The sequence below is a fragment of the Temnothorax americanus genome, unplaced genomic scaffold, assembly GCF_048541705.1.
Source record: "Temnothorax americanus isolate GAGA-0224 unplaced genomic scaffold, ASM4854170v1 Scaffold26, whole genome shotgun sequence".
Taxonomy (NCBI): domain Eukaryota; kingdom Metazoa; phylum Arthropoda; class Insecta; order Hymenoptera; family Formicidae; genus Temnothorax; species Temnothorax americanus.
In genome coordinates, this window is record NW_027509401.1 from 2,170,708 (window position 1) to 2,198,641 (window position 27,934).

Sequence of the window (27,934 nt, forward strand, 5' to 3'; positions counted from 1 at the left end):
CGCGCAGACGCTCTCTGCGATGCGACATGTGTGCGGATCGCGCCGTCTCCTTCTATCGCATCGATACTCCAGGCTCTGTACTCCGAGCCGTGCGTTACCTTTCCCTCTTGATCGTGCCCTCTTCGTTTCGCCGACGTCATTTCTCAGTCGCGTCGCGCTCTACCCTAATCCATATGTGTTCTCTAACGCTCTCTTGCGAAAATCGGGCTTCGTGGTGGACCTCAGATCGGACGTGGTGAATAAGAGCGACAGGGAAAATGTACGAGTAAGCGAGTAAGAGGAGAAGAGAGTATTACGCGTAGTAGAGCCGGACGGAGTTGGCGATAGTGGTTTCATGCGATGGACGAAAATATATTTCTCTCCTACAGAGCTCTGGAAGGACCGAGATGGAAAGAAAAGGAGGAAAAGAGAAAAGAGAGAGACGGAGAGAAGGAAAGAGGGAGGAAGAGGGAATGTGAGTTAAAGAAGGACAAACCGTGAATATATGTATATCGTCCCGTCTGGAAAGGGAGAGAATCTGAAAGAGAATTGGTTGAACGTAGACGAAGAGAAAATGTACTAACACGTATATGTAGCATCAAAACGGTATATAGGGTGTTCTTAATATGCAATATTAATTTCAAAATCAGACTTTTGTACTAATTTGATTTGTACGTTCAATTTTTTGTTTAAATTAAATTCAGAATACACGAAATTATAAGTAGAAAATAAAAAAATTTTAACAAATTAATTTTTGGACGTTTAAAATAAAAGAAATTTACCTATTCGTTTAAATTCATATAAAATAAAAATCTTAATTTGTCATCTTATTATGGTACTGTTTAGCAACAAATATTAAAAAGCGCGATAAATAACAGAAACATCGGTACTAGAAATTTACTGAAGAATGCGCTATTAAAACGGAAGTTTTAGGTCACCGTATAGACGGAAAGAAGAAGCATTCTAAAAAGATAGAAGAAGACGGAGAACGGTTACGCCGCGGAAAGAGAAAAGAGGGAGCACGAATGGAAGAAAGAGAGTGCGCGAGTCGCACGAAAAAGAGGGAAGATTCGAGAATCAGACTGACTTCTGCGTAAGGCGAGAGACGGAGATGGAGGATTGTTGGAGCAACGACAGTATATGTATTTACTTCCACTCTGCTGCAGGAAAGAGAAGGAGACAGAGAAGGGAGAAAGATGGGAAGAAGCGAAGCGAGAGAGAGGAAGACGTGCACATCTACTACCGGCGCATAATCGGTGGGAAGGAGAGACGACGAGCAAAAAGACGGGGCCAAGGGTAGAAGAAAGACTGGAACATCTACTCGCGTAGTACGAGGCAAAAAGGGCAGGGCGAGTGAAAAATGGAGGACGTATCTATCCGCGCGAGCGAGGAAGACAGAAAGAATGAATGTAGCTCGTTCAATTGACAAAAAAACCGACGTCGCCGTCTGATTTTGATGAGCTTCGGATATCTTACAAAGTAGCTTAAAATAAGAAACACGCGCGCTTTCTTATATGTACCCCGATGCAAGGTACATTCTTGAAAGAATGAAACATCTTTTGCAAAACTAACGTGGCATTTATTTTAAAGCTATATCGTTGAAAGCGGCGGATATATGATAAGTCTTTCGCAGTGTTTCAAAAAAGAAATATTTATGGTATTAAAAGCACTTTGCGGCGCAGTCGCATTTTTCGTGGATAGCGCCGGAGATAAACTAACGGTACTGCAAATACTCGATCTCGGAAGTAAAGTATGACACCTCAATTTACCTAAGTATTGCTAACATATTATACCTGCTTGTATGTACAACAGAAAAAGAGAGAGAAAGAGGGAATCGGAAATCACACACACACACACAAAAGATTGAAACTCGTCGCTAAGCGCTCGAGCGAAGAAGTGGAAGAAGGAGGAGAAGAAGAAGAAGAAGAAGACAAAGACGAAAAAGCTGGTGAAGAAACAAGGAAAGGAAGAAGCCGGCAGATTGGTGGCGATTGCTTCGTCGCGGAGCGCAGCTTCTCGTGATCCGCGTTTTATCGGAGCTATCGTTTAAATCTCCTCACACGTACGCGGCACACACGCGCGCACGTAGATTCATAAACACACACCGTATTCTCGAGTATGCGAGAACGCCTCGATCGTGCTTCGCGCGTGTGTTTGTGTATGTGTGTGTGTGTGTGTGTGTGTTTGTTGTGTATACGTTGTGTTTATAATTTATATCCACGCGTCGATATCGCTTACTCGATATAACGCATCAGGCTCGTTCGCAGTCGGAGCGTGTCTACTGTGAATGATACAACGCGTCGCGTCTGGTCCGACACTTTTTATCTGATGAAGACTTAAGCGTGGCGTAATGCAGTCGTCGTGCATAAATCATTTTAATAGGCCGACTCTGCCGGCCGTTAGATAATGCTCGTTAAATCGTTAGATATCCGCCGAGCTTTCGTACGTATAGATTACTCGCCGTACGGATACGCTTCATCGGCGGTCAGCCGTGTTATTGCTGTGTCGGACGCTTTCTACGTATTCTCTCGTTATCGACGGGATAATATTGCTAATACCGCACACCCAGATACCTCGTCGCATCCAGATATCTCTCGAGCCACGGTCGGCCGTTGTTAACTCGCGCGTTCATATTTACCGTGTCATTTCCGATTCCAATCGGCAGTCGGGTGTTAATAATATATTTGTATACTTTGTATGTGTGTTCCGGCATATCTAATGTTATCTACTCTATAATCGACATACCTATTTTTATCTAAATGCCAACTTACCTGCATTGGCATGTGTAAAAGACTTCTACGAATATCTAAAATGTAACAGTACGCAAAATGTACCAAGGTATCCTCTCGTTCGTAACTGGATATTTTCTTTCGCAAGTATCTGTGCTCGCACTACTATGGCTGCGTTCGGGGAGCGCGCTATTAGCGCTATTTGCTTATTCTATCCTTGTTCTACACTTGATGAGCGATAAAGATAGAATGATGCACCCTATATCTAATATCTTTAACAACGTTATCGATATGCTGCTGCTCGTTCGAGCGTGTCGTAATTTAATCGCGCCTCCGATTCTTTTCGATGTGATCCGATATAGACGTCATAATCAGCATTCGCGACGGTTCGCTCGCTCGCTCTTGCGAGAGATCATCTATCGATATAAATTGAAAACACGCCGCCACCGGTATCCGCGGTAACGTGCAATTAACGAGCAATGTATCACGTTGCGAGGAAAGTCCGGGCTATTTATTTTATCCAGTGATGGTCGTCGTCGTCGTCGTCGTCGTCGTTGTCTAGTGTATAGGCAAGTCGGCGTAATATATTGTTCGCCGGTACGCTACTATATTTAGGTGCACCGTATGCTAACGCCAGCCACTGGAACGCTACCCCCTGCTGCTACAGCCCGTAAGATTGCTGCTTTCGTTGGACTGCCTTATAACGCCCCGTCAGGACTAAAATTACGTAAAACAACCAAGTTTCAGCAGAAGCGGTGAGTCTACCTTATTCCTAATCTGGATATGGCGCCAGACATATAATAATACAGAATGAATGAGATTGTGGGTTGAACCGGATTTACTATTTCGCGCAATCATGGGCTTTTTCCTCAATTGTAATATACAAACACGCAATTTTCTTAGAGTTGTGCAATTCTATAAGATATTACATATATGTTACGTTAAATCATTTAATGATTATTTATGCGATTTATGGAATCGAATAATGAGAACAATTTATTTTCATTCTTTAATTATTTCGCACTTTTTTTGTAAAATCCTAGAAATTATAATAGAAGAGTTTCCTAAAGTATTACCTATTACCAATCACGCAGAATAAAAATATAAAAATTCACATTTTCTCTAACAGATGTACGCCGGAAAAGATTATGAAGCTATAGAGAAAGTAATACAATAACCGGATGTGAGGCCATCAAAAGAGTTAACAGAGCAATTCGATGTACGGGAGTGAAACAATGAACAAGTCTTTAATTTAGCATCCGATTCACCCTCCGTTTCCATTCGTCTACCGTTATCATACTATTATAACGATTGCTCGCTATACCGTTTACCATCACTAATTCGCTTTTAATACGCCGTAAACTATAACGGGCACACAAGATATTTTACGTGTGTACGTATATGCATGCTCGAGCTATTACACGGACGATTTAATCGTTCGGTATAAATTTGAAGTAATTATACTTAGACTTTTTCAGTTTGACATAATAGAAAAAGTGGTAATTAACGTCTTGTTTTTTTTTATCGCTCGACACAATATGCGCATTTACTTTCTAGCGTTTCTTTTATGTAGTATATTTCACGGTTTTATGAACAAATTATAGGCAGATATATATATATATATATAAGTGTTCACATATTAATTATACCTATTAGTTTAACGAGTTTACTTTACTTAGCAATTATTAATATCATTTCAATTATCATTTATTCCATTAGATTAAATCATTCTTTAAACACCATAGTTCTTTTTATACATGCAATAGTATTCGATGGACGTTTTTACATAGTATACAATTGAGTTTTTTAATTATTGATTGAAATATATATATGAGAAAACAAGTATAGAGATTGAAATTGTAACTATTCATTAACTGTTGGGTTTCGGTAAATTAACAATCTCAAAATGTGTTTAAGCTCTAACAATGTGCGAACTTGCCTCGTTATTTTGCGGAAGTGGCAGTTCGCCGCGCGATGGAAATAACGCATGCACGTACGCACGGATGAGATATTAATGAAACGCATCTCGTAAGGTCAGTATCCGCCGTCGTTAATTTCCCGCGGCGAAGAGAAGCGTGCATGTACAAAAGTACGACGATAACACGCGCTCACGGTCAATAATTCCCGGCCGCGTGTTAACCATCCACCACGTATAGCGTACGTATAAACCACCCGGTAGCTCCTCGAAATGATGTATGCGCGAACGTTACTAGCTATTTACTCGGATTTGTATGCATATGTAACTTAACTCAATACCGCCGCTGGACTCCATTACCGTTTCGACTGCGGCGGCGACTGCGGGGTCGTACATCGTTGACCCGGCCGCGGCCGGTTTGCGCGCATATTTACCGTAGCCCGTGAGGTTTGCGGACAATGTTTGCCTCTAAAAGCGCGCGCTTGCCTCTTCGATATCGCGACTGCCGAACATGCTTGAATCTGATAAATCGAACGTCACAAGTATCAATATCAAATATCGTTACCGCGTGCAGTGCCGATCCCGCCCGTCGCAATTAGCGAAGAGACCGACCGCGAAAATAGATTGGGAGCAAATAATTAGTACCTGTTCGGAAGTACAGACAAATAATTAATATCCGTTATAAAGGTATAAGTACTATATATTGTGTTCAACAAAAGATAAAAGATATTATTTTATATTACGAATTGACTAATATTCAATGCTTTTATACAAATACTGACACTTCTGACTAATGATAATGTACATTTATTTCAGATAAAACAGTCAACTAAACAAATAGATTATATATATTTATTAATATATTCATACTTTAATAGTATTAAATTATGCTCGATCAAAGTATTTCCGTCGCGTTTCGTCGAAAATTATTTTTAACTGTAAAACATTACGTTCAAAACAAACTTGACATATTTGATATGTTGCGCCGTGCCTCCAATGGAATAAAAAATTAGAACTGGCTTGGATTATCTGTTTGCACCAAAATCATCTATTTCGCTATTTGCACTCTCGCACGATCGGGATCGGGATCTTACAATGCGCGATAGGAAATTCAACGGAAGCCGGGAAATGGCAGCGGACTGGCGAGTTATGAATTTTTACGACAGGCTAGGGGAAGCGATTTTCAATCTGCAATGCAGCGCGTTATCGATTTGCGCTGAGCGGGAACGATACGGACTGCCAGCGCAGTGCGGAGCGTAAATAAAATTGCGCGACTTCCCATCACGTTGGTTCCCCGGCCGACGCGCTAATTATGGGAATGCGCCGCGGCACGTATCCTTAATTACGCGAGAATTCGTGTCGTCCGTGTCGTGCAGTACGTGCCCGCCGACAATGCCGGCCGCGGGGATAATGAACTTAAATTTGTCGTTAAACATCACCTCCACACACGCGCTATTAGCCGATGGAATTTCCGCGGAAAGTGGCAATAGGCACGCAAATGCGCAGTGACGTGCACCACGCCGTGGCTTATAGTAAACATTTCTTCGCGCGTATTTTTCATCGACGTGTAAATCGATAGTCCAGAAATACAATTTTTTTTTAAACTCGCTTATACGTGTGCACGTGTGCCTTTATCACCGTTTGGAAAAAAACATAATACATTATAGAGATATCGTATGCGTTCCCCGATATTTCTGGATTAATGAATGACGATGAATCACATGCATTGCAAAATGCCTGGCTTTATCGAATCAATTTCGTCGAATGAATTGATATATTAGCCAAAACGAATATTACACGTATAAAGCAGATTATAACAATTATTAATCTTTTGTTGTTTTATTCGTTATTCCCTGCGAGCGTGCGGATACATGTCACAAATAACTGCGCGGACGTCCGTGTAATTAACGAGCGTTCGATTACGCAAGTTACGGGACGCGGAGACGTACGCGAGATTGAAAACTCGTTCGCACAGCACGCGTGTAAACTCATCCTCTTCCGCGCGCAATCACGTCTGATTAGTGGAATCAACTGCGAATTTTGCGTAACAACAGGGTTCGATATCGCGCGATACACGCCGTCACGTAATAATGACGATCCAGGCGAACACAAATGTGTTTTTAATTAAATAGCGCGTTTGCATTATCCGTTTGAAATAATAATTGGCCGACTCTCTCGAAGGGATTGGGGCTGAACGCGGGGCGCGAGGGAGGGCTCGAACGAATAATCGTGTCGAAATGAAATTCGCAAATGCAATGCCGTACATATTGCGCCGTGTATCATAACCGTCGCGTTGCGTTTTCATGCAATCAAATGTCACGATGCGAAATTAATGGACGAAGCAACAACGTAAAGCTCGAGCTGGTTACATCGAGGAGCTAACAGAACGAGATCGAGTTGTATGATTGCGGGATAAATTGATGAGCAGAGATGCGTAGGAAGATAGTACGCAGTGAATAGCCATCACTGTTAGTACGAAAAAAAAGCGAGACATGGAAACGTGTAATCACACAATGCAATTTTTACGATGTGGATACTGGCTTTATATATCATCCCTTTTTTTCGAAGTAATCAGTTGCAATAGAAAGAAATACGGAGAACAAAACACGTAACACGAATTTTTCATCGTTAAAATCCGGCCGGAAATAGACGCCACGTGACTTTCCGTTGCACAATGGAAAGCGAAGTATTTCGTTAACGAGAAACGCGCGGGATATCATTGCCACAGAAAAAGAGAAAGAGAGAGAGAGAGAGAGAGAGAGAGAGAGAGAGAGAGAGAGAGAGAGAGAGAGAGAGAGAGAGAGAGAGAGAGAGAGAGAGAGAGAGAGAGAGAGAGAAGCGGGATCCGATCGTACGGAAAGCAATACCGTGTGTCCGCTTTGGGAGCGACTATCGAAGTGTACAAGAGGAAGAGGGGGTGGAGATGGGCCCGAGGTTGTTTCGCGAGAGTCACCAGTTGTAATCGTTGTTATCAAGTAGAGGTTAGCGGGTGGGTTCGCGTCCGTTGTTTGCATTCGACGGGGTTTGGAAGGAAACATGGGATGAGAGAGAGATCGTGAGAGATGAAGGAAGCGAAGGGAATTGAGAGAGAGAGAGAGAGAGAGAGAGAGAGAGAGAGAGAGAGAGAGAGAAAGAAAGAGCAAAGAGCTTGTGTTCGTGATAGGCGGAGCCGAGTGGCGGTCGATATGAAACACCCCTCAATGAAACAAGCTCCATCCTTGCGCCCTTCTCATTCCTTTCTCTCTCACTCTCTCTCTCTCCGTCTCTTCCTCATTCCGTCATCCCCTCGCCGACTCCTCGCTCCCCTAACCACTCCCGCCTACACTCATTCACCCTCGAACGCTTCCACCTTCTCTCTACCCTGCACTTATCCGCCCTGAAGCTTATACAACGTGATCTGTCATAACGGCGCACCGCGAGACTTTTAACCCCATCCGTATCTCTTTTTGCACCTGGTGAGAAAAATTTCGTTTCAACGAGAAAGAGAGAGGCAACGAGGCGTACAAAGATATGAACTCGCTCGCGACAGTTTTTGCGATGGTTAACGAAGTTACTTATCATCACAAATTACAATTAATTTGCGAAAACTCACAACTAACCCAGATAAATAAATCAGGCGGAACGGTGATACATAACTGACATTCTCCTCATTTCAAGAAGCGAGACAGTTTGCGAAAGTACTTAATGTTAATTAATGTAACATCTAATGCTTTTATAACAGCGTTCTTTTCACGTATCTACAAAGAGAAAAGGTTTGGTAGCATATAAAATCGTTGAATGTCTGGTTACGCACCACGAAACATTTTCAACGGGATTAAACAACGTATCGACGTGTAATACGAATGCAGGATTACAGGGTAGAATTGGCGTGAAGTTGACGGCACGTTGGGCAACGTGTAATTTGAATTGACTATTAATCGTCCGCGTAAACATTGGCTCGCGCTGATTTACGTCGCGCATTCAGCGCTAAATGTTTATTTGTCTAAAGCCAGCTCCAAACGATATGCATCCGCTCGTTAAATATTCCAAAATTCTGTATTTACGCGATGAATTTTAGGAATATTCAATATTGTCATGTGAAATCATGTGGTTTAGCTTTAAATGTACAGTATGCATACAAATGTCTCGTCGCTTTTTTTCTTTCTTTTTTTAAATATATTTTTGAAGCAATCGTGATCGAAAGTTTCATCACGAATGTTGCGGCGTTTCTCGTCGTTACTCAGTTTTTAAAAATTTGTAGATATAAAGAAAAGCAAATTTGAGCACTAAATGTAAATTTCAAATTCAAATACGGAAACTTTCAAAGTTTTTTGCATTTTTCAACGAAGATATTTAGATTATTTAAATATGCAGCAATGTTCACAAATATATTTTCTTTTTTCCAGTGTGTCTATTACTTTTCATGAAATTTTATATCCGTGGAATATCATTTGATGTAATATATATTACTGCAATTTTAAAATTTAGATTTTTTATGAAATGGTATTGAGTACACGTTTTCTAATTTATTTTAGTAATTGTTTTTCGCGTGTATCATATATAGATAGTTATTGTTTGCAATTCTTTAATCTTAAAATTGAGTCTGGCGGTCCTCGAGAAATTCCGCAACAGTTTCTGATACACAATAAACACGAGGCAATCTGACAGTGTCGTTCGCGGATAGTCCCGTAATCCGTAATGTTTCGCGGGGGACAGTCCCGGCGAGGATTCTGATTCCTCCGTAAATCCTGCTCCGGATTCGGCGTACCCCGTGGTACCGGCGAGCGAAAACCGACGCTGTCAACGAATCGATATCCGGATGGGCGTGGCCTTGTCGATCCTCTCGCGGACGGAATAGAGCGCGCGGAATACCCAGATGTGTTCTCGCAGATGCTCGCGCCGTGGAAGATTTAGCGGCTCGATTTAGCAGTATTCGATATTCCTCCCGTTCGTCGTCGTATCCGACGTCGACGACTATAATTAAAAGTCGTTCCGGATTTCGTTGCAGATTCCGCTTGATAGATAACGTGTAACAAGAGGCTTCGATAAAGTATACAACTTCTCTCTTTTTATATACGGCATGCCATTTTGTCAATTCTGTATCAACCAAGATATCAACTCTTTCTTAGCGAACATCCAATGAGACATTAGTATTGAATATTTTTATGTAAACATAACGAATATCTTCGTGATAAAATATATGAAACAAAATTCGATGTTTATTAAAAATAATATGCATAATAAGATTTTGATACTGATTTGTTTAGCAAAGAGTATTGCATAATAAGATTTTATTTAACAAACAGCTTTATCATCAGTCGCTTATAATACCATGATACTTCTATTGAGAAATATTCAAACAATCTGTCGATGAAAGGAAATGGAGCAAGTCCAAGACACCTTGTATAATCATTCTCGTGACGTGTCAAAGTAAACTGTTATCTGCGGCGGAATATTTCATTACGCCTTAGCGCACAGCACGAACGAAAGTGTATTAACGACAGGAGTTCAGACCTTCCCTCCGCCGCGCCCTCCCGTCCAGAATGTTGCATATAAAACGCCTTAATGGCAGTACGATAAGGACATGATTTATCGTCGCTATAACTCCCGAGTGTCGCCGGGGTGTAGGGCATGTCAGCCGGCTACTTGCTCTCAACGAGCGCGATTAACGTATTTATTCACCTTCCGCTTTCCGCGCGCTAAACGCTACGCCACGTCGAAGCGGAGTACGGATGCTTAGCTTCAACATCAATACCGAAAGAATGTATGGACATTGCATTCAGTGCCGAAGAGAACGTATCCAGACAGAGAGCATAAAATCCAAGAACGTAAAAGATATAAAAGACTGCAAAGACATACAATGATGTATAGAGCGCTCATATTTGTCGTATCATAATTATTTTTAAATGTTTTATCAACCTAAAGCTAACTCTCTCTCTTTCTCTCTCTAAAAACGTATAGAAACATTATAATTTTCGAGTTATAAAGGAATCTCGAATTTTAAGCAATTGAAGAAGCTTTGGATCTGTAAAACTAACTGATAAAACTTTGTTCTTAATTAAATTCAAACAGATTGTACTTTCATAGGATTTTAATTTCAAAGCTTAATCACCATGATATTTTACGTCGAAAGTTAAAGACACGATGAATAATGATCTCTCATTAAATTTTCATTGAGAATAAATCCAAATAACTCTAATAAGTCCTCCTCGTGAAGATTAATCACATCGTAATTAAGGTATTGGGAGTGATATTTTGAAATACGAATTTATTTTACGCGCACAACGCACTAAATGCTATAAAAGGATATTTTTCTGGCTCTTTTCGAAAAAGTAATCTTTAGATGGTTTGGTGCAGGACAAGCATGTAGCGAGTAATATACTGAACAATATATCAAATGAAAATACTCGGAAATCCGATCCAATATTACCATGGTCGAAAACGGTAATGGCTAAATTATAGAACACCTTTGTTTAAGAAGAAAAATCGACGCGTGAATATTCCATCAGTATTCCGGTATTATATCGACAATACTCGCTCGACCCCAGGCGCATTAACGAATGTTAAATCAATTAATCCTCGGAGCAGGGTTCTCAGCTATCGGGGCGAGCTAATCCGCCCAGCGAGAGGCAGAAGGGGAGCCAGTCTGAGCAGGAGAAAGAGCAGGAAAAAAAGAATAGAGACCTTTTAATAAGGCAATGTCACACTTTGTGCAAAATCGTTTGCTGTAGCGTAGTGAAACTCACTAAAAAAGTTTGAGTATTTGCTTCTAAAAAAAACACTATTTTATATATCGAAGCATAAATAATGTATAAGTATTTCTCTCTCCCTCTCCCTCTCCCTCTCTCTTACGCCAAATACATCATATTTTCAAAGCTTATCCGCTAAAATGTTATGTTTGATTAACGTGGCGCTAACATTTTTTCGGCGACATTTGTGACTGTTTTCATAAATTATATATATATATATATTTCACAGTTTCACGGTACATATGAGTTCTAATAACTCCGCACGGACACGCGGCATTCTATTCCGTTTGTTTTGCGGAACGAAGCCGCTTCTCGGTTCCGTAACGAACATAATCTCGTCGTTAATCAAGTCGTTTCCGTTGACGCTGTGGGCTACGGGTAGCCGGTGGCCGCGAAAATAAACGTATATCGATGGCGGCGTAAACGGAATGAAAGGCGTCACGGTAGAAACACGTTGTTGCGGCACAACAGATTTTCCCTGCCTTTCTTCTTTGTGTTTCCGACCACTTCGCGCCACTCGCTCGCTGCCACATCGTTCAGCCGTGCAACAGAGAAGAGACAGCTATAGTCAATCATATAGTGGACCTCGCTGCAATGACTTGCTCGCGAAGAAATCCGCTTAACTTCGGCAAAAGCAAAAAGTTACAGAGTTGTCAATTATTCATACTTTCATCAAACTATATTCGTTATAATTAATGTCTAAACTTTGCTAAAGAAGGAATATACGGAATTCCGTGTGAAAATCACACAGTTTTTTGCGTAGTATCCTTCGTGATAACTTCTCGTTATTGGAAAAGCTAACATTACATACTACGAGATTGAACGGCGTGAATTGTGCAATAAAAGCCATATAAATAGCGTCGCGCTTGTAATTACATGTTTTTCTTGTTATATAAGACCGTGAGAGAGATACTAACTAGAAACTCGAGTTGGACAAGAAGGGTCCAGAAAGAGAGACAAACAGAGAAGGTGGCAAATAAGGAAAGCGAGAAAGAGAGACGCGAGGGATAATACTGTCATGCCCAACTACGTGGCTGTTCCTTCTTCAACCTCTGTTAAACCCGACACCGTGGTATCTCCCTTTCTATGGTATAGCTAGCCATCTGTCAGTCGACTAATCTATTATCTGGTGATTTTTCAACGCCCTACTTCCTTCTCTCGTTCGAGCGAATCCCAAAAAATTGCCCGAAAGAAAACGCCTGAAAGAAAAGAATTTAGGGATTATAGTGGACAGGTGTCCTCTGATGGATTCGCGTCAAACGTCGGAACTAATTTAATTGAAACGCATAACACATCATATCCGTTTCACTTTTATCAATTTTGTCAAGTAGAACCGCGCTTGGTTACTATAATATCAATTTTTTGTAGTGATCGTAAATCATGCATCACAACATTACTGAGAGATGTCTTATAAAATATTGTATAAATTATATATTGAATTTATTAATTTACTGCTTTAGAACCATGTTATTTTATATCCGAAAATCAAATAGCATGTATTATTATACTTAAATATTACTTAGTGTCTATATATTTGTTTAAAAATTAAAGCACTGAGATAAATAACAACTTGAGATACTTATTCCTTGTAATTTTCATGTATGATTAATCCTAACGTTTACGTGCATTCGTACGAATACTGATTCGTCAGTACCAGTGCACACCAAAGCCGGTGCCTAGACAGATATAGTCATGCAAGATATGCGTTATCTATTTCATTAGGTGTGTCCATATGTGTAAGCCGGTATCAATCATCGCACATATCCATGAGCAACGCGATGAGCAAGGACGGCCTTGTTCATCCTCGTGCATTCGCACGCATACCGAGCCGCGTGTGTAGGTATGCTTGTATCCGGTTAAAGCGAAAGCAATCTCTCCCGCTATCTACCGGATCCCGGGATAGACGGATGATCTCAGGTAACGACTACCAACTAACCAGCCGGACGGCTCGTGCTCGTGTGGCGCAAGATATACGCTCGCTAATACCGCGCACATATAGCTGATTAAATTCAGATGTGACAAAATAGCGAGCAAATATTATACGGAGAAACTCACGGTTGAAACATTTCAATTTTCAGTTAAATTTTTATTTTATGATCTTTTTGACCAATATAAAACCTTTTTAATAAAAATACATGTAATATATGTGTATATTTCTTAAGGCATTTAAGAAAATACGATTCTCTTTGATCAGAAACGGAATATCATACAATTCAAATTGTACTACTTCTCGATACAGTTAACTGTAAAACGGAACTAATAGGCTTAATGGATTATGAAAGTGAAATCCTAATTATATATATATATAAAATTATATAATAATTATTTTATATAAATAATTATATAAAATATATAATATATTATATATATTATATATTATATATATATATATATATATATATATATATATATACACACATTTGTATAATTGCCAAATCGCGGAGAGAGGAAAGAAGAAGGACACTGTTTCTGTGTTGCGTAAACTAAAAAAGAGAGGTATAGGAAGAGAGAGAGGAGAGAAATTGAAAAGGAGAAAAAGAAGTTTAGAAAAGGGAACGGGGTAGCGAAGGGATCACGTGCCAAAAAAACGTTAAACACATTTTGAACGTTTGTATAGAGCAATTAGTATTTATAACAAGGGTAGACAGAGACCGGCTACGGTTGGTTCGAGGTCCGGGGGGATCATTCCCTGCGCCGAGTGAAACGTGCCCCGATCGGCAGAGGGATGTAAGGATAGACGAAGAGGAAGCAGGAACGACAAGGATAAGAGAATTCGCTGGTTTGTATGGGTGTATGTGTGTGTTAGGAAGGGCGAGAGCGGTGCGAAAGGTGGAGAAAAGACAGAGGGTTGGCGAGACCACATGCCGTGAACACCCCCCCAGCGGCATCGAAACGTGACGGAATTGTCAAGTGAGACCTTTGCGTCGAGTCCGGTATATCCCTTCGTTTACTTCTTCTTACCTTCTTCCCTCGACCCAGTCGACCCTTTTCGTACTTCTTGAATTCACGCGCGAAAAAGTCGCGGAATTTCGCATCCCGGCCAAATTATCACGTGTAAATTCACAACTTGTACTGTTTATTGGTTTGCAAATGCACGCTTAACAAAAAAAGAGAACGTCACATCGATAGCGATTCGTAGTCAAATATCAAAAGAATTATCAATTCTCTTCTGTATCTTAAGAAAAAATGATTTCCATTTATTAGAAAAATAAACATGAAATTATATATATCTTTTTGCCATACATTTCTCCAAAAATGTATTTAGATATAGACCTCAATGATTGTTAATCTCATATATCGAATATTTTGTCCGTTACCAGCTTAAATCTTAACTTTTTTAGCTCTATATTTTTTAACCATACAATTTTCAAGAAATCTTGGTGTGTGATTTTGAAATTAGCAAAAAAATAATCTCCCGACTAATGTCGAGCAAAAGATATTCATATATATTGGGGCGTATATTTTATAAATTTAATTAAATACAAAATTATACACATATCTGCGAAATATAGCATTTATACAGATATGCATTCATTTGTGTACATTTCCATCTCGCATATACGTTATATGTTTACTCGCGTACATCACGAAACCGAGCAGAGCAAGCGTACCGCGAAACGCGCGTACCGCGAAACGCGCGTCGCGCTAAGCGCGCGTATTGTTCCAAACGCAAAGCCGATGTTCCGCTACGGTCACGGTCGGCATTACCGCGCCTATAATTAATCAAAATTACTCTGTCAGCGATTGGGACGCAAACAGCAATTCGGTCATTAGCCGTAGCGCTGTTAATTGCGACGGGCGTTAATTAGAAACTCCGACGTGCTATTCTCCGTTCGAATACATCGCGGTATACAGAATTACGTTGCGTGCCATACCGACCGACCTACGTAACGTATACAATTGTCGTGTTCGCTTAAATGTTAATCCTCTTGCGACTGAATCGACCGACCTGGGCTCTTCACGTTTCTTTCGCGGATAACCATGATAGTACGCCAAGTGCTTTCAAGTTAGAAACTGTTGCCGGAGTTTTCCGACGAGCGCCAGTCGACTCAAATCGCTCTCCTCGCAATTGCAATCGCGAGTAACTTAGTTGCAGCTCAGTTGATTGTTCGCGAAACGGACACGAAGTGACGACGAGATGTCTTTGCTCCAATTGGCACTGCTATTAAAAGAATTAGAAGATTTTTCGAACAATGAATTTCGGTTCTCTCTCGGATCCCTTATTATTCTACAAATCAGAATCACGTCTGAATAATATAACGCATGTGAATGTTATGCGTCATCGTAAACATTATTTTAAAATGTAATGTATATTTGTGTGTAAATTTGATGTAAAATCAACCTGTCATGAAACCCTATATACATCATAAATTTAATTAAATTTCTATTATATATTAATATATTATGTTGCAATAATCCTTATAATAATCTCGTATTAATTATATTATGTATATTAATATTGATTATCTTTTGCGGACCTTCCATACATGATTTTTTCGTACCTTTTAAAATTTCGCATAGACACAACGAAGTTAAAAAGAAACGACTTATAAAAGACGAAATAAAACGTTTGGTTACAAATTATATTTAATTAATTCTCAATATCACGTACGCGTTCATAAGTACTATCGACTACCCTCGTCGTTGACTCTTCCATACGTTTCTCTCGTAGTCGTCGGTGCTGACTCGCAACGCTTGAGGAAGATCCTGACAATAATTATTACCATCAAATAACAGACCGCATTCACCTGTCCCGACCAGGTGAGTTAACGAAACAAAGAAGGGAAGAACGGAGACGAGAAACGAATAGGGAAAGGGAAGGGAGAGAGAGAGAGAAAGAGAGAGAGAGAGAGAGAGAGAGAGAGAGAGAGAGAGAGAAAGAAAATATGAATGAGTGAATGAATGAGTGAGAGACAGCCGCGGTAATATGGCCGCCCGTAATTGGCTATATTGTTCCTATGAATTGATATGTCATTAATATTGATTGGCTGCGAGCCGCGGAGCTTGCGTCGATGCGCGGTCGAGTTAAGGGGAGAATGAGGGGGAGCAGATTTCCAGCGGCGAGACAGGACTCCGGCGAGAGCGAGAGAGACCAGGCTGGTTGGACCAGGAGGAAAGAGCGGGATGTATGCACGTGTGAGAGTTGTGAGAGAGACAGGGCCGATATGTGTTCCGCGAGAGTGAGGGGCGGGAGATGGACGCGGTCGGGCCGTGATACATACGTTATCCCGCGGATGCACAATGCGACCGAGCCGCGTAATGCGATTCGTTCGTCACTGGTTTTCGGTTGGCGCCTCTTTTGATCGTCCGCCTCGCCGTATCGATGCACAATATCGCTACTTTGTTTCACCCTCAAAGGGTTAAACGCGATCGCGGTGATACGAGTGATGCGCTCCGACATGAGCGGGATTTGATATTACAGCGGGACAACGTAATGCTTTTACAGTGACGGGAAAAATTACGAGAAACCATCCTAATGTTCGTTGACAAAAGATATCAAACTTTTAAAAAGAAAAAAAAACACAAACAGCAGCATGTGTTTCTTCCTCTTAAATTTGCGTGAATTGTATCAAAAAAGCGCCAACTTCAGAGAACTTATAAAACAAGAATTTTACGTCAGAGAAGATACCGAAAAAAACAAAAAAAATAACAGTATGTTTGCATTGTATAATTAAGTGGTATCTCTAACTGGGTTTATTCCTGATAACTTTCTGCTTGAAAAATCTTCAAAAAGTTCCCGAAGCATAAAAAAACTCACAGAAACGTCTTACCGAAAAATCCGATTTCCTCTTTCAATAAATAACGACTCGATTCCAAAGGGATTAAAGGAAACGTGCTTACTTCGCTTCTGCTTCACAATAGAGCGACGTTTTAAAGTACCATTCCGGGTGTCCCGATTGCGCGACGACACGCTCCTTCACCGACGCAGGCAGCATCGCTTTCTCATCGATCTTCGTTGTCGCGTACGGTGAATATACAGACGCATCGGCTGAAATCTTGTACATCGTAACGTATTATGTACGCGCGATGCGGCCAGGGAATTTATTGCTCTTTTCGGAGGCGAGGGGCAAGGGGCGAAGACTCTCTTCCCTCCTCTTGGCCGCTCGCACGCATTTATTCGGAATACAAGGTTGCCTCTTCAAATATCGAATCTCGACGCTCCTTCAGATAGATATTTCACAGAGCTGTCCTTTAGGTAGGTAAAGTCAGCAAGAATCGGGAGACAAGCTGACGGTATGGGAGAGGAGTGAGTGGGAACATAAAGCAGAAACCCTCCCTATACTAGATACATACATAGACGGAGAGAAACATGGACAAAAAGAGCAAGAACGAGTGAGTCTAAGAGAAAGAGAGAGAAAGAGAGAGAGAGCGCGAAGAACAAGCATACGCATTCCTGCAAGAGCTAGCAAGAAATAGATAATACATGAAAGATAAAGAAAGACCAAAGTACAAGATAGAGTGAGAATGAAGAAGAAAGAAAGGAAGAAAGAAACAGAGATAGAGATTCCCTCTAGTAAGAGTCATATTAAAGATGAGAGAAAGTACGATCTGTAAGAGGAAGCAAGAGAGCAACAGAGAAGAAAAAAAGTTAGAAAGAGACGAATAAAAAGTGAAAGACAAAGAGACAAATAAATCATAAAAGAAAATGAGAGCGAAAACGAGCTAGCTAAAGATAGATAAAAAGCAGAAAAAAAGGACAGAAACAAATTACAACAGAAAATGAGTCCAAAGAGAGAGAAAGAAACTGGAATAGATGAAACTCTTAGTAGAAACTAGCAAGAGACAGATTGATAAACAAGGAAAGAAAAAAGAGAGCGAGAGAAAAGGAAGCAGAGACTCAAGCAGATTGTACAAGTTAATACGAGACAGGGAAGAGATGCAAGACAAAGAGGAAGCGAGATACAAAGAGAGTGAGAGTGACAGGAGAAAGACAGACGAGAGTATCGGAGAAAAATAGTAAAAGACAGATGCAGGACGAGAGACAAGGAAGAAAACAGATTATAAGATAGAGGGAACGAAAGCGACAAGGAGAATAAGAGATAAAAGATAAGGATAGAGAAGACTCCCAGAGCAATATGAACTAGCACGAGATATACGAAAGGCGAGAGAATAGGACAGATGCAAGCTGCAAGAGGGAACAGGCAACCGAGCAAAGAGTAAACCCTGAAGAGGAGTCGAATGGTGGATACGGTAGCGCGACGAGGACGGAGAGCGGAGAGACCCAAACGAACCAGAAAAGATAAAGAGACGATATGGCGAGATGAAGACGAAGAGAGAACGCGACGCGCCTCGTACTCAATTGGCGTGAGCGAGAGGGATTTTCTCAAGGAGCACGACGAGGGGACGCGGATAAAGGGGGAGGTCCTGTAATTTTTCAGCAGTGTAGCGCTCAGAATTTTAATGGCCATCAAGGGTGCGGAAAGAGTGGAGCGGGAAGGGCGGGGACGGGTCTAAGAGGCGGAATATGCGAGTGAGAGAGTGAGATAATGCGAACGGTGAATGAGGACCAGACCGTGAAAGAAATAAACCCGCATATAAACATGAGCCCCGAAGAATCCCCTTGCCTCCTCTCTTTTTCTTTCTCTCTCTCTCTTTCTCTCTTCTTCCTCCCTTCTTCCACCGGAATCCTTTATTATTGATACGACCAGCTACTCTCATAGGGAGAATCCTGTACATACTTTACGTTTACTTACTGCCACCGTCTCTGTCTCTTTACTTGTTCCTTAGAATCTCTTCCTAAAGATACTTTAATAAAAGTCACGAAACAATATTCTTCATTCTGATTGCTTCAGTAAAATTGACTGTTCTGGCGGAAACTATAATAATTGTGCAGAGAATTGCGTTGCAAAAACCTTGTTTGAAAAAAGAAAAATAAGGAGAGTGTTTGAAAAACAAGATAAAATTCTGAAAATATAATGTAAAAAAAACTGGAGTATTATCATTACATAAATATCATACAGTTTTTTTTAATTGTCTTTTTTTTTTTTAATATGTATTTTTAATTCATTAATTTGTAATTTGTATAATTGTGCATATTTAAAAAGTTCTATGGTTTTCTAGATTGTAAGAGTAAATGTTTGCCTTTTTACCACTACGCGTTGATTTTTTATTATTGTAAAAGGTATTGACGCAGATTTACATTCGCGCCGTTCTGTGTAAACCATGCCAATGGCATGTCGCGAAGGCCATCAACGCAACGGCGCGTATGGTCGAGGGCCAACGAGGACCGCAATATATCGCGATAATCAATTCCAGTTCTTTAAATCACGACCGAAAAACTCGATTATCCTGTTTACCTTGGAGCGAGTTGTTCTTTCTGCGGCCTGTAGCGTAACGAATCGTGCGAAATTGCCGTTCAGGTAACCTCGGATATACGGGGTGGTCCGTTCTAACCGCACAATTTTTTCCAAAACCATCGATGACCCAACAAACACCATAAAAAAAGAATCGGTAAACTTTGAAGGTGCCTCTTAAAGAGATAAGTGGGATAAATATTAAGGTTTGATATAATCTATATGTGTGTGTGTATGTGTGGTTCTCTTAATAACTTTAGACACATCATTATATCTTCAGGAACAATGTAAACTATAGACTGTAAAATTAAATACAATAGGGGTATTTAAATAAGTCAAAGTTTAACGGTTTGACAGGTTATGTCGGGTTAAAGTCGAATAAAAAGTTATTTAATTAACTTTGGGCGCGCCTGCTCTTTAAGGTTATGCAAAATACACAAGTGACTCATTAATCTATCACATTAATCTTTGGGTTAAAAGTTTAAAAATTAACTTTTTACCCGACTTTAACCCGACATAACCTGTGAAACCGTTAAACTCTAACTTATTTGAATACCCCTAATGTCCAATACTGCTTAGAAAAATGTAACTGATAATCTTAAAATATCTATAAAAATATATTCATAATACGTTCGAAACTTATCAGTTTTAAATTGAAAAATCACTTTCGAGTAGTTTGTGAGAGAAAAAATCAAAAACAAAAATGGAGCACCTTATACGTGGCGTTTTGTACCGAATAAAATTCGTGCCGTGCATTACAATGTTGCAAGCTCGCCGGTATATTTTCACGAAAGCCCCTCGGGTAACAACGACGAGAATTTTCGCAATAAAGAGTCGCGTTTATAGCCGGAGAAAAACGCGGTGCCTTCCCGCCATTCTTTACGACCCCCCTTACGAATGGGTTGAACAATTTTTGCAACAACGATGACTCGAAGAAGACGCCGCTTGGGGATTTAGGCGTGACTTGTACGCGGCGCTTATCGAGTTGAGTACATCTGTTACGCTCTCTCAAAGCGGCCGAAATCGCACTAATTCAATTAGATCGTAACGCAATTTCTCCTGCCAATCACTTGGCCCACCGGTAAGTAGACTAATTACCCTTTCTTCTGATGCAGAGCCGGGGCACACGGCACAGCACCGCGCTCGCGCGTTAATTGAATTTCACGTCTCGTCACTTCGCGGAATTAATTGCGTAAAGACATCAGCCCATCGATTCCGCGCGATTTTCTCCCGCACACCGATCGGCCCGTCGCAATCTACCGCTTTTAATCTCAACTTACGCATGACTAATTCTCCATTGTCGCGTATACGTTAAATATAAAGCAAGTGAATTTTCTAAAATTTAAGATTAAGAAAATTCTTTTATTATCTTTTAAAATATGAACCGTACATGATTATTGATTGTTGCAAAAAATCATTTAAGCTTTTTTTATTAACAATATATATGCCACTGTTTCGAATCTGAAGAACAAGTTATTTATATAAGTGTAAGTTGTAAAATAACTTACATAGATATTTTTTAGACATCAGAATTTAAAGTAGCTAATATAGATATCGAGAATTTAGAAAAACGTTGATTTCCTAACACGTGTGCTTCCTAATTCTCTTCAATGTGCATCCTGAGTTTCGATATGTGCCTTATAGTTTTATTTCAACACTCTGCAAGTACGTTAGGCAAAACTACAACGCATCAACTTCTTCGCGGGATTGGTTAGTGTATATAAAATAATTTACGACGTTTCTGAGTCAACGAACAGGTCCGGCGTGCGCGCATGCATGTAGAGAGAAAGGGTGAAACAAGCGAAGCAAATAGGACGTAGAGAGAAAGAAGAGCGTACGGAAGAACGGAAACGAAACAAAGTAGAAAAGAGACAGAAAAGAAGGAGGAGAGAAAGAAAGGTAGTACGCGTAGGAATCGCGCTGGATAAAGAGAGGGCGGGATAAAGGACGACCGCACACACTTGCTCTCGCGGAGCACCGGAGGCAAGGAAAAAAGAGAGGAGCCGGCGCGTATACAAGCGCACAAGCAAAACACGACAGTGCTCGCCTCTGCTCCGCTCTCCATTGTGCATAAGCCCTCCGCGCCGCCCTGCTCTGCATGCCCGCTTTAAATAACTCGGTGTGTCGTGCTCGTCATTTTACCTGTCTCTAACTACCTATTGAAATCTCGATGATAAAACGCGTGCGTGGCGGCTACCCTATTACTATATCCGCGATTCGGCGCCCGCGGCGTTACTGAATGAGGCCCGTGAAGGGGTTTCTCTACGAATGCAAAAATAATAAACCGCCAAGTCGAATTGTAAAAGGATAAGGGTGTAAAAGATATAATGATTTTAAAAAGGAGTATTATGTTACCGCCTTTTAATTGAAAGGGTATAATGTCCGGTTTCATCGAGCAAGTTCACCGAGTTGTCCGATTTCGTCGAATAAGTCTGATTTCATCAAGATGCAGACCGAAGATTTGTCTCTATCTTATTTCGACTAATTAAACGTTAATAGACCGTAAAAGTTGTAGAAGTTAATTCATAATGTCCAGCACTCGCGTTAATTTAGAATATTATCTCGCATCTTCATTGCATTGCACCTTTGCAATCCATTCGCTAATTACTTCAAACGATATCTTTAAATTCGCTTCACATCATCATTAGGTCGGACACTTATGGAGATATCAACGTCGCTAATGTGAAAAATAAAAAAATCAAATCGGATGTAGCGCAATCAGCTGCTCGTATACTCGCGGTAATTCAGAGTTCAGAGTCTTATCCTTAGGATGCGCTCTAGCTCGTTTACATTAATTATTTGAAACGATATCTCGGTTTGATAGAATATCATTAGCGTTCCGGTATACACAGGAATTAGCGCCTGACGATAACCAGTGGGTTCGGATTTACGTGATGACACCGTGATTATAGACGCGCGTGGCGTTTAAACGCATCGACGAGATCATCGATATTCGCTTAGAAATCCGTGTCATTCCACGCGCGTAGATGACGGCGAATAATTACGTCGCACGGCGATTGAGTCGTTTAAATTATCGAATTCCTTTCTCACGCTCACCGTGTTATCATCCGGTGAAACACGCACGCACATAGACGCATATTATTTTAAATTTAGACTATACAAGAGCTGAGAAAACAATTTTCAATTTGTGATAATAAAGCACGGCGTATCTTCAAATAAGTAAACGCAATTAGTTCTGCCATTTTAGAATTATTTTACATGGAAAAATTAATTAATAGACATTTTCTCCTTTAAAAAATACTATTTAAAAATATATCGAAAAATAACGAGATACCTCGAGTAACAATTAACTCGAATTAAAATGATTTAAATTCACAATTTTATAATCAAAAAAGGAAAAAAAGAAAAATGTAGAATACATGTTTCAGAGTGTAATTCTACCATATTTTCTGTTATTGTATTACCAAGCTGTCGAGAATTCTCTCTAAAAAAAAAAAGAAGAATCATCCATTTTAGAAAAGCTCGTCTGGAAAGAACGGGTTAAAAGGGTCTTTGCGGAAATATCTTGACCGGTATAGAAGAGTGTCGGGGAAAGGCGAGAGCCGAAATAAGAGGGTCTGCCGTTCATTATCCGGTCCGGTTTATTATTCGAAAGCCGTACAGAGAAGAAAAAGAGAGAAGAATAAAGGGAAAAAGAGAAGAGAGGAGAAAAGAGGACGGAAGAAAAAGACTGCCCTTTATTTTCACGGGCGACCTCACGGTCGGTGACAAATTTTTCCACTCCGCACAAGCCGGAGTTTGGTCTTCGATCGAACGATTCCGATGTAAATCACTTCATCGTCGACGCTTTACACACGGTCGATCGAGCGAGCCATCGCGGGCATCGCGGCTATATCCGACAGATCAGCGTCGTCCGTAGTCCCGTAGCTTAGACTTAATTACTGCGATTAGCGTGAGAGGCGGCCAACTATATCTGCGCGTATTACACGGCCCGGGGCAGCTACCCTCTGCTCTCTCTTTCTCTCTCCCTGTCTCTACCTACCTACCCTTGAGAATTCAAGGGGGCTCAGAGGCGTAGGAGTGGCGTGAGTGAGGCGAGCCAGCAGTCAGTAAACCCCTCTAGTATGTACCCGCCACTCTGTCGCTGTGTATACGCCATCGACCCCCTCCCCCCGCCAGTAACGGAATTACCGAACACTCGCCCTGCGCTGCAAGCCCTGCGTTATTAACCCTAAGATCAGATTTTTTCATTGATCCATATTTAAACTATAATGGTCCATATAGTTGAGCACAATAATGATATAAATCAGTAATAAATTATCTATTAAATAAATGATAATAAAATTTTATGTTATTCTCTTCATCTTTACAGCAAAAATACAATAATATTAAAGCTAATTTAAGTACTTTTTTATCAAAGGCATAAAATAATTACAAAAAGTTATTTTATGATAAAAGTACTTGAACCAATTCTGAGAGAGAGAGAGAGAGAGAGAGAAAGAGAGAGAGAGACATTATTGCAGTATCTTTGTTGTAAAGATGAAGAGAATAATTTGTCTCAGTTTCATCATCACGTAAACACACACATAGGAGCGAGTGCATACAAATTAATAAATACATCCAAAAATAGAAGATTAAGAAATTAAACGTTATATAATAAAATATAGAAAAATATGTATATTGACATGTGGTTAATGAAATAGTCAGTTTCAAGGCCCTCAATAATTGTCGTGTTCAACCTTATAAATTAACGCGCCGTAAATTTTTTTCGCATTTATCTCATTGCGCCAAAAGATACGTAATCTGTGTACTTAACGTTGCACTCCTAAGGAAATCCACCTTCAGTAAAACGGGAAACCGGTTTTTGCGGCAAATCCTTTAATTGGAATCACACAAATAACAGCTTACGATCCATTAACGACGGCGTTGCGCGTTTCAGCATAATTATTTAAAGCGATTACATTTTACCGTAATATGTAGCATTCAGTAACCGCAAATGCATCGTCGACCACAAAGTTGATCCGCCCGCTCTCTGTTCCAGAGATACCCGGGCAAAGGCGTAGCCTACGTACATACGTGCAATCCGGCGCGGGCGTCTACCGGTGACGATGTAGAATGCATCTACCTCTCTGCCTCACCCTCGTCTTCTACCTCACGTAGATTCCCGTTTCCGTTTCCCTTAGCTTCCGTCTGCGTCGTACGCTCCGCACCGTTCCGCACTTCTCTCTATCTGCATCCCTCGTCCTTTCTCTCTCCTTCGCTCTTTTTCCGTTCTCTCTATCTCACTCTCTCCTTTCCATCTTCCTGTCTTTATTTATCTATCTGTCCATGCAGTGGCGTAAGTAACATTTATAGAGTCCCAATGAAATGTAAAATAAAGATTTATTCAATTGTCAAATAAGGATTTATTTAATAATGAAAAAACGTCTAAGTCCTTTTTCTATCTTTCTTACATTTTTCTTCTTTTCTTCCTCATTGTCTTCTTGTTTTTGTTCCTTCTCTCTCTTTCTCTCTCATTCTTGTGCCATTCCTTCTTTGCTCGCTTTATTTATTTCTGTCTCTTCTCTCCTTCTTCTTCATTTCTCTTTTTCTTCCGATTCTTTTTCTTCTATTTGGTCTCAGAAATTATGACCCGGGGTTTGCGTTAATTACGCCACTGTACCCGTCCCTTTCGCTCTCTCTCATACATCTGGTATCTCTATCTCTGGTTCTCGTGTCTCTCCCAGTTTCTCTCATCCGCGTTCTCTCCCTCTCTTTCTTTCTTTCCCTCTACCTCTGTCTCCCTCTCGCCCTCTACATCTCTCGGTATTACTGTATACCCATACTGTGAGGATCTCGGAAATGAAGTCGACCCTCCTCCTCGCCCCTATACCATCCACCGTGTCCTCCGTCCTTCTCCTCTTCCTTCTCTTCCTCCTTTCCCACCTCCCGCTGCTAAAAGCCTGGCGGAGTTGTTACGCAGACAGAAATTCAATATAGCCGTTACTCTTAGGTGGTTGTATGTACTTACTGTCTCTTCTCTGTGCTCGGATAACGTATTATTATCGAAGAGCGACAGCGCAAAGCGGCGACTGAGCGGAAGAGTGGATTCCTCGTCATGGAGAATTCACGAATCCGGGGAATAATCTCTCTCTCTCTCTCCCCCTCCCCCTCCCACCCCATCTTCCACCCTTCGTGTCCCTCAGCACAGCACTTTCTTTCCCTCGTCGCGGAAATTCGCTGTACGAGCGATCGGGTTTTATACGCGTCAAGGGGACGTCATGAATCGAGTACGCGCGTAATTGGTTAATGTGACCGAGAGGGGTTTGATTATCGAGTTATTAAACGTTAGATTAGATCTTGACGTAATGGGAATCGAGAGGAATAACATGCGAGTTATCGTTGCCGTGTAACTTTCTCTAACATTCAGATATTATGTATATACAGATGTTAAAGGAAGTATAGCATAAATATGCTTACGCACATAACAGTAAAATAACTCGTATATCATTCCTGTCAAACATATTTATTATTCGCATTAATTTTCAGAAATTGATGGTTACAAAACCTTTTTTCTCTCGGTTATCGTCGCGGCATCGATATCGTACGGCGCGAGAGGAAATATCGAGTAGTATCGACATATAATTAAATTTCATCATCCGTAATCGAATTGCGTGCGCACCATAGCGTGTTCATCGCTGATTCATTACGATCGCGTTGGTCATTAACATAACCACGTAGCAGAGGCTTTGTTGCTAATTATTACGATAATTGGTACCGCGCGCGGTACTGAATTCCGTGCCGTAACATTGTTGGGCTGCCGCGTGTTCCTTTCACGTCGGAATTAATTTGTTTCCCTCTGGAAAATCGGACGAGCTTTGTGTTTACATCCGCAAACGCAAATGCTCGTTGCTCCAAAAATTATTTTCCACAGCGTTAACTTTTACACGAGGTTTCTATGCATTTAATTATTGTTTAACATATTTCCTGAGATACGTGAAAATAATTAAGTAATTAAATAAGTAAAGTTATTATCGAAGCACGGTCAGCCGCGATAATTATGTAGTGCTTGGCTATAAACTTTACAACGTTTAATAATGAGTCTCTCTATACGAAAATTATCGACTGCATATAAATAATTAAATTATTAATTATGTATTTATAGTCGCTAGATTCTCTAGACTTGAATTTACTCGTGTAAAAGCGGTGGAGCTATACTACTTAACAGAATTAACTTCTCTGCAGAATAAAATTAATTCTATAACCGTTTGTAGCAGGAAGAAAGTAATTAACAAGCAATGAAGATTATATATCTATTAAGATTATTCGCACCTAATCGAACTATTTTATTAATTACTTCTTCTAGACATCGAATAATCCTAAAAACATTTCTTAACGATGCAATTTTGCTCCGTTGTACAACATGTGGAATTATTATAGACTGTTCGACAAGTTTCGGTACAATATGTCACGGATAAAATTTGATCGTCACGGCAATCATGTAAAATGCACTTTTCAGGTCCAGCGGAAAATCGGGCATAGGGCGACGAAGCCTGCGGTTACATCACTGAATAACTACCCTCCGGCGATTTGGTAGGTTGCTAGGAAACACCCCAGTGTCGAATCGTGCGCTTCCTCTTTCCGCGGCAGTACCATCAAGACGAAGAAAGATAGAACGATACCCTTCGGTTTCCTTCTGCGCGCTTCAATCTTACGGAGCATCTCGCACGAAATTCTGTTGGGGTTTCCAGCGGCTCAAGAGGGTGAGGACGATAGCCTCGAAAACTGTAAGGAAGGATCTAAAGGCGGCACGAAGAGTAATGGAATGGGAAAGGGAAAGAGAAAGAGAAAGAAAGGGAGAGAGCACGGGAGGGCAAAGAGTTCGACGTGCACGAGTTGTTTAGTGGATATGACGACGTACGATCCTCGAAATAGATATTTGTCACCCTAATGTGACGGGGCACGAGGGCCCGCGTATCAAGTGACGCGGTTGAGTGTCGACAACGACCGCTGACTCCCATCCCCGCAACCTTTCCGCATAGCCTTTATCGAAACAAAGCCTCGACACTCATGAATTAAGATTGAATGGCTGATTATGTTGATATTAGCTACCAAATTGCTCTAACTTTCTTGAAAATATTGTTACATCGCTTCATTGACATATCTACTGAAAATCTCCAATATTTTTACAGCCAGCAACATAGCCAAGAATTCGAAGTATTACGTTATCAATATTTTATTAATAAAAATCATTTCTCCAATACTTTTTTTATTTACTCGTTTTTATAGGATCTTTTAATTCATTTAATTTGCAAAATTGTATTTATTTTATGAAAATAATACAAGATT

The 27,934-nt window shown here is 40.6% G+C and overlaps 1 protein-coding gene across 7 annotated transcripts; it reads left to right on the forward strand.

Moving 5' to 3' along the window:
• Nucleotides 1–27,934, forward strand: LOC143899300 (uncharacterized). 7 transcript variants are annotated; one of them, XR_013257448.1, is made up of 5 exons: nt 16–273; nt 369–454; nt 907–1,072; nt 1,146–3,463; nt 27,105–27,934. XR_013257448.1 is itself a non-coding variant. In XM_077409522.1 (4 exons), the coding sequence occupies exons 2-4, from the start codon at nt 2,386–2,388 to the stop codon at nt 27,154–27,156; spliced, it is 228 nt and encodes a 75-aa protein (XP_077265648.1). In that variant the 5' UTR covers nt 1–1,072; nt 1,146–2,385; the 3' UTR covers nt 27,157–27,934. The 7 variants fall into 7 exon arrangements, 3 of the variants coding, with proteins under 3 accessions (XP_077265648.1, XP_077265646.1, XP_077265647.1); XR_013257447.1 differs by having other exon boundaries at nt 913–1,072; XM_077409522.1 differs by having other exon boundaries at nt 1–1,072; nt 1,146–2,421; nt 3,324–3,463.